At 48.7% G+C, this 11,710-nt stretch overlaps 2 protein-coding genes across 3 annotated transcripts; one reads left to right on the top strand and one right to left on the bottom strand.

The window, feature by feature from the left end:
* Window positions 1-3,723: 3,723 nt before the first annotated feature.
* Window positions 3,724-7,061, bottom strand: fbxo33 (F-box protein 33). Its single transcript, XM_084437742.1, has 4 exons — window positions 6,502-7,061; window positions 5,435-5,545; window positions 4,338-5,002; window positions 3,724-3,999 (listed from the first exon to the last, which is right to left on the bottom strand). Exons 1-4 carry the CDS (start codon window positions 6,957-6,959, stop codon window positions 3,734-3,736), a joined length of 1,500 nt encoding a protein of 499 aa, XP_084293868.1. The 5' UTR covers window positions 6,960-7,061; the 3' UTR covers window positions 3,724-3,733.
* A 915-nt stretch (window positions 7,062-7,976) lies between these two features.
* Window positions 7,977-10,786, top strand: fam177a1 (family with sequence similarity 177 member A1). Of its 2 annotated transcripts, none has more exons than XM_084438525.1 (5): window positions 7,977-8,068; window positions 8,647-8,832; window positions 9,197-9,263; window positions 9,663-9,760; window positions 10,576-10,786. In XM_084438525.1, the coding sequence occupies exons 1-5, from the start codon at window positions 8,000-8,002 to the stop codon at window positions 10,783-10,785; spliced, it is 630 nt and encodes a 209-aa protein (XP_084294651.1). In that variant the 5' UTR covers window positions 7,977-7,999; the 3' UTR covers window position 10,786. The 2 variants fall into 2 exon arrangements, with proteins under 2 accessions (XP_084294651.1, XP_084294650.1); XM_084438524.1 differs by having other exon boundaries at window positions 7,978-8,068; window positions 8,644-8,832.
* Window positions 10,787-11,710: the final 924 nt, after the last annotated feature.

The following is an 11,710-nucleotide window of genomic DNA, read 5'->3' as shown; positions in this document are numbered from 1 at the left end:
TGTCCTGATTTTAAACAAATGCACAACATTCGTACCACTTAAAACGGGGGCCTGTCTCATGGAGACCATGTCTGTACCCACGGTCGCCGCTGACAACGAGGTGGCTTCCGAAGAATCAAGATCTTAAAACAATAATAATAATAATAATAATAATCTGAATAATAAGGCCAAGTATCATTGCCGTTCAGTTATTTTCCATTTGTCAGTGACAGAAAAAATAAAAGGACAGAAAACCGAAAGAAAAAGGAGCCACTACGTTCTTATTCATTCCACTTGCATAGTTTGTGACTTTGCCAGCCAGAGAGAGGGTGGCAGGCGTCTTCATGTGTCTCTAGACCCCCAGGAGGGTATCTGGGGGGCAGGTGTGTCATGTTAGATCATATGTTAGCCAGCTAACCAGACTGATTTGAAATGCATGGTGCCACTGACAATTAATCTAAGTTAGCCGGCCAACATGGTGCTCCTGCAATGCGAAACACTTACATTAACACCCCTCTAGAGCTTAATACAGTGGTTCAGGGCTTCTTATTAACCATAGAGAAGCCATGTAGGATCCTGCCTCGTAGCAGGGATCTCCTAACTGACCCCAGGCCCGCCTCTCTCCTGACTGCTGCACGCTGCTGCAACAGTAAGCTAGCTCTCTTATCGCACACGTTTGGGACCATCTCAATGGGTTCCATTATCCTGGATAAAATAAATCAAGTCCATCCCTAGTATTTGCTGACAGGATTTTTTGTTTACCCAGGTGTGCTCTCAGTTCCTCCGAGCTTCTATACAGGCCACAGGATGGCCACCTTTCATAAAAGAAGGACACCACAGTTCACTGAGGCTACTGCTAGCATCCTACGCTCAACTACAAGAGAGACTCAGATTGTGTGTGTGTGGGGGGGGTCCAACTAAATTGCGATAATAAGCAACACACAATAATGCCCTGCTGTGCTATGGTAACACGCGGTTACGGCCGGGGCTACGTAGCTAGCTATGGTTACACAGAGTCACACCCCAGACTACGTAGCCGTGGTAACACAGTTACAGCTGGCGTTACACAGCCACCTCTATATGGCTTGATACACTGCAAACAGAGTCCTCAAAACAGAGCAGCACTCTACTCCCCCGCTCGTCTACAGGATCCCCTCCCCACTCCACAAAAGAATCAAAGAGTACAAAAATAGGTCATTTTTTCATGCAGACATTTGGCCATTTCTCTGTTTGTGATGGACTCCCCGGTGGAATGTTCCTACAGGTCTCTTAGCAGCGCACAGGTCTGGCAGAACTAATCTGGAGTTTCTACATTAAATTACATTCACTCTTCACAGTGAAACAGGTGCATTGTTGAACAGAGAGATACACGTCTACTGTTACTGACCAAGACACAGCGCAGCTGTGTGACGACAGCTCACAGTCCCTCTCCAGCCTCTCTTCAGCGACAGTGTGTATATATACACACACACTATCTAGTAGTACTGTAGTAGTATATTGGCTGGTGGGCCTTTAGCCACGTGCCTGGCCTATGAGAGGACACTTCTGAAGGCTCGCTAGTTTCACTGTGATCTTTGGCAGCTGACGTGGACAGACGCCATGACACCGGGGCAGCATCCAGTGACTGATAGTAAAAGACTCCTCCTCCTACCTCACGTCTGTATGTGGTTGAGGCCTGAGCGATTGTGACTCCTCCCCTTCCTCCTTCCCCCTCCTCCTCTACTGACGGAACCCTGAGAACGGGTGTTTCCTGTTCACTGATGAGACAGTGGTATGACTTTACAAACACACCCCTTTACTTTGATGTATACACTTTAGAAACTTTAAAACACACACCGAAAGAACACGAAAACACTGATGCGTAACTGAGCTCTGCTTCTGTAACGGTAGTTCTGCTTCTGCTGTTCTAGACTAGAGAATCAGGTGAACTGGAAACACACACACACACACGCATGCACGCACACACCGAGAACACGGTCGAGCGAGATGAAATGACAGCTACTGTGTATTTTAGGCACGGCTTGAAAGCATCAGGCTGCTTGAACTTTGTAACAAGGGGTCTGGCTGGCATGGCCACTCTTCTGACCTTAGACAGGTCTTACCCATGACTCCTCTTCATCATAATCAACAATAACAACGACGACAACAATAACAATAACAACGGTCAACTCCTAACGTAGAGCTATATCATCTAGATGCTTTTTGGTGTGCTACTAAAACTAAAAAAAAACACAATGACAAGAATCTCATATGAGACAAGAAGAAGCTCCTCTCGGTCATCATGCATAATATATATATATATATATATATATATATATATATATATATATATATCACAGCTCCTCCCTCTCCTTAACTCCACCTCTCAGGCAGGAAGCCCAGCCTCTGTGGCTGACCGCAGGGAGGGGAGCGGGCATGCAGGCGGACTGATATCAAATGCACACCAGCGCGGGCTGCTGGAGAGATTATCGTCGTATCATTACCATGGTGGGTGAACCCCTGGACCTTCCCCCAGGGCTACCGTCCAGTCCAGCCCAACGGCGAACTCTTCACTTGGCCAGGGGGCTGCGGAGGAATGCCCCGTCATCGGAAAGGACAAGTACCAAAAGTGCAATAATCCTGAGATATGGACCGAGCCAGTGAACAAAACGATCGAAGCGCTTCCCTCTACAATATAACAGATGAAACACTGTAGACAGGGCTCCACCCAGACACAGCGACACTCCGCAACCTCATCTGAACATTAGATCATGTGCAAGGAGTAGCATTTTGCCATTCTTCAACTCTTTTCAACACCTTAATCTTTGAAAACAAATGTACGACTAGGTTTGATACCCCCCCCCACACACAGAGCCGGAGGGGAGGGGGGGGGGCTGACGGCAAAATGACAGAATCCCGAAAACGAGGGGGTTTCCAAGGCAACTGTGACTCAAGAAAAACAAGATTCGAATGCCAAAAAAAAATCTATCTGATTGTTCAATTCCTTCTCTTCCTCCTGTTCCTCTGACTTATCACCATCTTCGTTGCTGTGATGCTGAACCTACCTGAGACTGACAGAGGACGACCTTGGAGGTGGCGGTGGAACACTCCCTGGTGACCCCTGACCCTGCGGGGTCAACATTAACATTCTACAGCTTCTTCTAAAGTCCCTCTGCCAGAAGACTAGGCTTGTCTATTGGACAAATACACAGGAACTGGACTAGGCTCCCTATGGACTAGTAGACAAGTACACAGGAACTGGACTAGGCTCCCTATGGACTAGTGGACAAGTACACAGGAACTGGACTAGGCTCCCTATGGACTAGTGGACAAGTACACAGGGACTCGTAGTAAAAAGCCAAGATGGATTAACTGATAGCAAGTTTACAGAAAAACTCAGCACTCGCTAAGAAACCAACAGATAGACAGACACAGAGCAAAAAGTAAAACTTGCTTTACAACTACGCTAGTTGCTGTTTCGAACCCCCCCCCCACCCCCCCACACACACACCTCCCACTCCCGCTAGTCGACTCCCAGCCTCCCCTCCCAACCGTGAGCAGGATATATGGAGATAGCTATAAATATAGAGATCCAATACTGGTTATAAACACAGCACATACAAAGTATTAGTTCACTCTACAGAGAGGAGGATTTGTTTTTTTTTAGAAAACATAAAAAAAGAAAGGGGGAAAAACAAAGCGCATGAGAATCAGCTAGGGGTGGTTAAGGTGGGATGGAGATAAATGTGAGGGCGGGAGGCGTGGTAGGCGGGGCCTAGATGCCCGTGCTGAAGGCCTGCAGCTGGCGGTGGAAGTGCTGGGTGGGCTCACTGAGGACCACGCTGGTGTCCAGGGAGGGGTGCCAGGCGCGGCCCAGCCCCAGGGACACCTCCTTCACCAGGTTGTGGACCGGGTCGCCCTCCATGTAGACCGACTGGTCCGGGTCGAAGTCGATGCTCTCCTCGGACACAGCCAGCACGCGGAGGCTGGAGCCGCGCAGACGGGAGATGGCCACCAGGTTGTGGGACCAGACAGTGTAGCCTGGGGGCACAGGGGACAGCGGTCAGACAACGACAACAGAGACACACAAACACAGACTGGGTCAACGACGCACACTAAATGTGCGCAGAAACACACATACACACATCTGACACACTGTGGGCCCTATTTCTGTGCCAGGGCTAAGTGCTAAGGGATACATTTTGTCCGTCGCCAATTCAATATTTCTCGCCTCTGCTGAGTTCGGTGCACAATGTTTAAAAATTGCGAGTTTGGACACCAAAAATGTAGCCCTTAGCACAAAAATAGGGCCCTGTGTATGACTGACTCACACACACACTCACACACACTCTCTCACACACTCTCTCACACACACACACCGTGTATGACCAGGACGGTCAGTTGCGTGCAGCGCCAGGCCAGCAGCACCAGTGGGTCCTCGTTCCGGTTGGAGCTCAGGTCGGGGAAGCCGGCGTCGTCCCGCATCAGCAGGAAGTGGCTCAGCGTCGTCTTGTACTGCTGCGAGATGAGCTCCAGCGCCCCGTCGCTGACCAGCGCCGAGTAGCTGTCCAGGTGGAGGCGCTCCAGCGGCATGCTGGGCTTCAGCGCACGCAGCAGCACCTGGCTGCCCACCTCCAGCGCCATCACGTACACGCGCAGGTTGGCGCTCCGCCGCGCCAGCGCCTTCCACTCCTCCTCACTGGCCGCGCCGTCCAGGGAGCGGGCGTCGGGGCCGGCGCCGTTGAGCAGCAGGGAGAGCCGGTGGAGCGGCGGGCGGTCCGGCGATGCCAGCAGGCGGCACATGTCCGAGGTGAAGTCGCAGAAGTGCAGGGCGAGGGAGCGCAGGCCGGTGAGGCGGGAGAGCTCGGCGGGCGCTGGGAGGGGCAGCTGGGCGTCCAGCAGGCTGAGGTGCTCCAGCGAGGCGGCGCTGGCGTTGGAGAGGGAGGCCAGCGAGCGGGGGGTCAGCACCCCCAGCATGAAGGCGGACGACAGCCACCTCATCTGCCGGCCGTTGGACAGGACCTCCACGAAGAGCTGCTGGATCCTGGAGAAGGGGAGAGAGATAGAGGGCGGGGGGAGGGGGGTGGTGAGACAGAGGGATAGAGGGAGGGGGAGGGAGATAGAGAGAGACGGAGGGGAGAGGGGGGTGGTGAGACAGAGGGATAGAGGGAGGGAGATAGAGAGAGAGGGAGGGAGGGAGGGAGATAGGGAGATAGAGAGAGAGGGAGGGAGGGAGGGAGATAGAGAGAGGGAGTGGGGGTGGTGAGAAGGAGAGACTCAGTTAGGAACTTTTTTAAACTTCCATTTTTCCTAAAACGAAACTGCAAGAAAACACAGATAAGCCAAGTAGCAACAGAAGCGGGGTTTTCCCACCAAGCTGCCCCACAGTGTGAAGCGCGTCTGTTTGTCTCTGTCTGTAGAGTTTTTACATGGGAAGAGACCTCAGCTCATTCTCGTTCAATATCAGGCCACTCACTCCTTGATCCTCTTGGCTCCCTGGTGGACCTGGTTGAGATAGGAGCTGTCCAGGATCCCCTCCTCCTGAAGGATACAGGTGTCCCCGTACAGACTCAGCTTCTGCAGGTTCCTGAGAAGGGGGTGTGGTAGGGAGGGAGATATAGAGAGGGGTAGGTTGGGAGGGAGAGAGAGAGATGGAGGGTGCGCTTTTAGTTAAAAGACACTCAGCTGTTGGGCAGATCAGACCCAGCGGGTACGTTCTCATTGTAATCAGTAACAAACAGTCAGCACGTCTACACCCACACAGACCTACAGCTAGAAGGCCTCACTGACAGCATCAGCAGCTTCCCACCTCACAGTGAACCTTCCTCGCCTTACCAACAACCTCTACACCTTACAGAGGGCTACGTTAGGGTTTCACCCATATAGCACAGTAAAGGGTTTCACATAACAGAGACACTGACATTCCTGGGCCACACACACACACACACACACACACACACACACAGACACACACACACACACACACACACACACACACACACACACGGGTGACAAGAGAGTTTGGTACTGAGGCAGAATGCTGCCTCTGGCACTTTCCCCAGCGTCACACAGACCGGTGCAGATGATGAGAGAACAGAACGGGAGGCCAAAGTTACATGACATACGATGTCAATGTCAGTGCTGAGCTCAGCGCTCCGGGGCGGGCCAGCTAGATACACTATGGACAACTAACTGCATTGTTGTCAATATGAACCACTCAGTTCCTTGCAACATTCAGAGCACAGAAACGAACACAGCACTAGAATCCCTTTTGTTTAGGGATAGATTTCCTCTTGGACTGACTACGTCGCTCGATTTACAGTCAAACAGGTTGAAAACGGGCACGTCAAATAAACAGTATCGCAGGGATCTGCCAAAACATAACCCGATTACATAATGACTTGGGTTGGTAGCTGCACGGCTATCTGTGCTAGCATAGCTAGCTCACACGCTACGCACAACCCCAGAGAACACATCGTTCCCTAAAAACGACACGGTGCTTCTGGCGCACTTTGATACCGTGTTATCAGTCTGTTTAGCTACCTGTTGTTCCGAATGCTGCTCAGCACACACAGGACCTGCTCCAGATAGGTGGTCATCGCGTCTTTCCAGCGGTCGGGGAACCGAGGTTGGCCGTCCGCAGTCGCCTCCACACTGCCCTGGTCTTCATGGCCGTGCAGCGGGCTGAGGTAGCCCTCCACCGGGGCGAGGTAGCCCTCCACCGGAGCGAACTCCAGCTGCAGCTCCCGGACGAACGACCCGAACTTCCGCATGAGAAATTCCAACCTCGGGGTCTCTTCGGCTCCGGAGCCGCCGCCGGTCGAGCCTCCGCCGATCCGCAGTTTGAGCTCCGTCCAGAGCGCCGGGTAGAACAGACACTCCCTCCAGCGGGAGCACACGGACGAGGCCCGCAGCTTATCTCGATCGGATAAGAAGGAGAATATGTGGACGATAAGCTCGCTCGGTAGAGCCATGGCCCCGACACCCCCGCACAGAGCCATGGCGCAAGGCCTCCTTTTCGGTTATTCAGTCGCGGATAGAAAGTGTGAAGATAACCGTAACAAAAATGGTGCTACAACCTCAGCAGGTTTCCACCCTGGCAAGCTGCTCCCTCTCTGGAAAAATAAACATCGATATAGCAGCTTTTCCTTCTTCAATACTATTGGATGACGCCACTTCTGTCTCTGCGCGGGGATGAAAACGGTGCGCTGCGACAGTCCAACATATAAAACAGACATACATTCACCATGAAAACATTTAACAGATGTTTAACTGTGTTAGTAATATCTTAATGTTTGTAGCCTACTGGCAATTCAACCCTGTTGATGATAATGGCGAATAATGGCTCGTGTTATCTAACCATTCTCAGCAATGGTTGAGTCCAAGGTGCTGGTATTTTTGCCATAGCTCCCATGGCCGCCAGGGGGGGGTGCTTCACTGCAGCTGGATGCGGGAGTCTGTGGTTGAAGCCAACACGTGAGCCTTATTTTGGATTTCACAGCCCACACCCCCTGCTTTTCCTTCAGTCCCAGGCAGTAGTTACTTGATTAGAACAACTCATTTCTTCTCTCTGGACTAAAGTAGTTTTCACTCTCAACAACAACAACAACAACAATAATAATAATAATAACCATAACAATAATAATAATGCCATTATCAATGTGAAGATTCGTCATAAATATTGGGGGTGATTCAAGGGTCGGGGACAGAAGATAATTTACTCTCTCAATTTGTGATTGACTGATACCAACCATCACGATAATTTTGTTCCAACTCTTGGTTCAGGAAATAATAAAGATTCGAGTTCTTTTTATTTTATTTATTTATTAATTATTATTTTTTGATAATGTATGGACATATTAGTATGTATGGACATATTAGTCAAGCCAGTTCAGACAGAAGACAGGAGTAACGTTAATCATAAAATTGTGATTACCTAACATAATTATTTTTTTTTACGAAAAAAGATTGTAGTTCCTTTGCTTTGCTTTGTATGACACATCGTCACATCCGGGTGACAGAGGGAGATGAAGAAGTAGTGATGGAAGATCTGTCGCTGTATCTCACTAATGTCAATATCTCTTTAGGACAAGCTATGGACGCTGAAAAGGTAAACATTGTAATCAGACACGGTACTTCTTAAACACATAGTTCACCCCCGGTAGCTAACTAACTTATTAGTTTGGTTTGCTAAGCTTCGTGCTATCCAGCTAGCGTCACTTCCCTAGCTTCAGCTATATAAAGTGGTCTTTGTATTATTGTGCCAGCGAGCCAACTGACCGTCACACAACATACTTTCTTTATTTATACACAATCAACATACTTTATTTAGAGATGTTCAAAATGATTTTGTTCAAACAGCATTAACGTTGCTGCTGTGTCAGATTGATAACCCTGATGTGGCAACATAGCTAACACATCAGAAACGCCACATTGTACAGTATATGGGTCATATTTACTACTGGAATAGTGCTTCTTCAGAAGGAAGATCAAACACTGTCTTGAAAATGGGTTATTGAGATTTGAGAAATTCTAGTAGTCCCTGTGTTCTCACTGTTCATACTATAGCTGATCAGATGATAATGTCATGATGATGATTGTGTGTGTGTGCGTGTGCGTGTGCGTGTGCGTGTGCGTGTGCGTGTGTGTGTGTGTGTGTGTGTGTGCGCGCGTCATGTCTGTCAGAAGAATCCCAGTATGGGGAAGGGCTTTGAGAGTGTGGAGCTGGAGGACGTTGGTACGCGGAAGCTGCCAGTCAAGGTGCCCCGTAGGACCATCTACTTCGCCAGCGGAGAGACCATGGAGGAGTACAGTACCGACGAAGAAGAGGAGGAAGAGCTGGTGAAGACAGACCTGATGAGCGCCACAGACACGGTAGGTTTTGATTGGCTGTCCGCTGTGCCATGTGACCAACACCTGCTCATTGCAAGATGATAATGGTATGACATTGAATTGTTTTTTTGGGTTTTTGTTTGGATAGATAGATAGATATGAACTTTAGTAATCCCTGTGGGAGGAAAATTGGCATCTCAGCAGAGGGAAATTACAGCAAAGGTTGGAAATGCAGAATATACATAGCAACTAATAAGAATAAAAAAGAACAAGGAATATGTACATACATTTGTTTGATTTTCTCCTTGGTTCGTTAGTGTGGGTTTTATGGTTGTGTCAGATATGTTTATGATTTTGTGGTTGTGCTACATGTTGGTTCTGTTATAGAGTTGTGTTTGTGTTCCAGTCTAAGCTGACATGGGGTCCTTACTTCTGGTTTCACATGTGGAGAGTGGCAACCTCCACCATCTCAGGTACTACAGTATGTTACTGACTGACTGACTGACTGTTATTGCAGCATGTTACTGACAGACTGGCTGATTGACTGTTAATGCAGTATGTTACTGACTGACTGACTGACTGACTGACTGACTGTCAATGCAGCATGTTACTGACAGACTGGCTGATTGACTGTTATTGCAGCATGTTACTGACAGACTGGCTGATTGACTGTTAATGCAGCATGTTACTGACAGACTGTCATACAACTGTCTCCCTGAGACGCATCATGAGAATGACATTGACATACAGTATGACTCACCCGATTTGACTCCATCCTAAATCAGTCGGTCCTCATGTAGAATTGAAATGATCTCTTACTCATGTTAGTTGTGAAGATTGAAGATCGACATCATGTTGTTTTGTGTTTCCAGTGTGTGACTACCTAGGAGAGAGAATGGCTTCCCTGTTTGGTATAACCTCCCCAAAGTACCAGTATGCCATAGACGAGTACTACCGAATGAAAAAGGAGGTAAGCTAGATACTACACCACACACACAAACTCTCACTCACTCACTCACTCTCTGTTTCTCTCTCTCTCTCTCTCTCTCTCTCTCTCTCCCCCGTGCATGTTGCCCCTGGGCCTGACCCCTCTGCTCCTCTTCTGCCTACTGTCCTAGATCAGTTTGAGCCAGTATCCCTCTCCTCACTATCTAATGTGGTTAAGAAATTACGGCCTTAAAACCGTCCCTCTGATAGCATTCCTTCTCGTCTTTTTAAAGATGTTTTTGGTACTGTGGGGGGTTCACTGTTCTTGTTCTGATAAATACCTGCCTTAGCTCAGGGTGTGTTCCAGCTGCTTTTAAACACGCCGTAGAGCAGCCCCTTATCAAAAAGAAAAACGTAGACCCTTCTGTTCTGTCTAATTTTAGGCCTATCTCACAGTTGCCTTTTCTGTCTAAAGTTTTGGAGAAAGTGTTTTTTATTCAGCTGCAATCATTTCTTGTTGCCCATGGTATTTATGAAATGTTCCAGGCTGGTTTTAGACAACGCCACAGCACTGAAACAGCCCTTTTGAAAGTGTACAATGATCTCATGTTAACCGTTGATTCAAGTAACTCTGCTGTTCTGGTGCTCCTTGACCTAACTGCTGCTTTCGACACTGTGGACCACAGGATTTTATTATCACGTCTTGAACACTGTGTAAGCATCTCAGGCACGCCCTTTTCATAACTAGGTATTTGAAACTTGAGGATTGGGACAGAGTTGAGGTTCAGGATGAGGAGACAGGAAAATCCACACCTCAGGCTTCTTCCTGCCCAACTCCTCCACGTTATCCTTCTGCAGGAGGAAGAGGAGGAGGAGGAGAACCGTCTGTCCGAGGAGGCGGAGCGTAGGTTTGAGGAAGAGAGGAACCAGGAGAACCAACCACCAACCACGGAGCAGCCGGAGGGAACAGCCTCATTCGTCAACGTCACCTTCCAGGTGGAACCGGAGCCCCACCCGCAGACCGTGCCCGACGGCAACAGAGGCCCCGCCCCCATCCCCATCTCCTGAGACAGCCTTCTGACAGAGGCCCCGCACCCATCCCCTGAGACAGCCTTTTGAGAGAGGCCCCGCCCCCATCTCCTGAGACAGCCTTCTGACAAAGGCCCCGCCCCCATCCCCTGAGACGGCCGCCTAATGTTTCATAATGCTTTCAGCATCATCCTCATCCTCTTGTAATTATGTTGTAACGATATTGGTATTTTTGTATGTTAGTGGTCAGTTGATGCACCAAGTCAGTGATGAGATGTATTATGCTGAAATAAGAGCTTTTTTATGTTGCTGAATTGTCGTTATAGCACTAATGTAGCTAATTTTTATACACGCAGTGTGGATTTGTATGGGTGTGCAATGAACATCACTGTGTCAATGACGGTAGTTGTAATGGACAGTGAATGAGTACACAGTGGATGGTTTTGATTGTCAGTCAATTTTGGAAATGCCCAGTGACTTCTTTCATCTACTTGACACTATTCTTTTCCTCTCAAAGGTAAACTGCAATTGTCTTCAGCAGCACTGTGTTGTATGTGGCCTTGAGAAACCTGACATGAGGCTGAGAAGCTGTGTTTCAGGGGAAAGTACTTGTGACTTGGCCTCGTAAGAACATCCTGATCTTGCAACCACCTGGCACGTCAGGTTCCTTGTGACCGTGTTATAACTGAACTATCACAACCAAGTCATAAATCCCCATAACTGCCCATAATATACCAGGATGTTAGAATGTTGCAGTGAGGGTCATGGAGAGGCCAGGCCTTAACCCTCAGTCTAGACTGCAAGGCTTGCCTGCTTTATTACAGAGCCATATAATAGAGTTATAAAGGTATATGGCTGTACATACAGCACGGTAACAGTGATTGTAAAAGACAAGGACAACACAACAAGTAATGGACATGTTTTGTTTTTTTTACTGATGGAAAAGATTTCAATGGAAGGATAT

The sequence above is a fragment of the Borostomias antarcticus genome (assembly GCF_949987555.1).
Source record: "Borostomias antarcticus genome assembly, chromosome: 5".
NCBI classification, from domain to species: Eukaryota; Metazoa; Chordata; class Actinopteri; order Stomiiformes; family Stomiidae; genus Borostomias; species Borostomias antarcticus.
The sequence above is the reverse complement of the archived record's forward strand: the minus strand, read 5'-3'. Positions and strand labels throughout refer to the sequence as shown.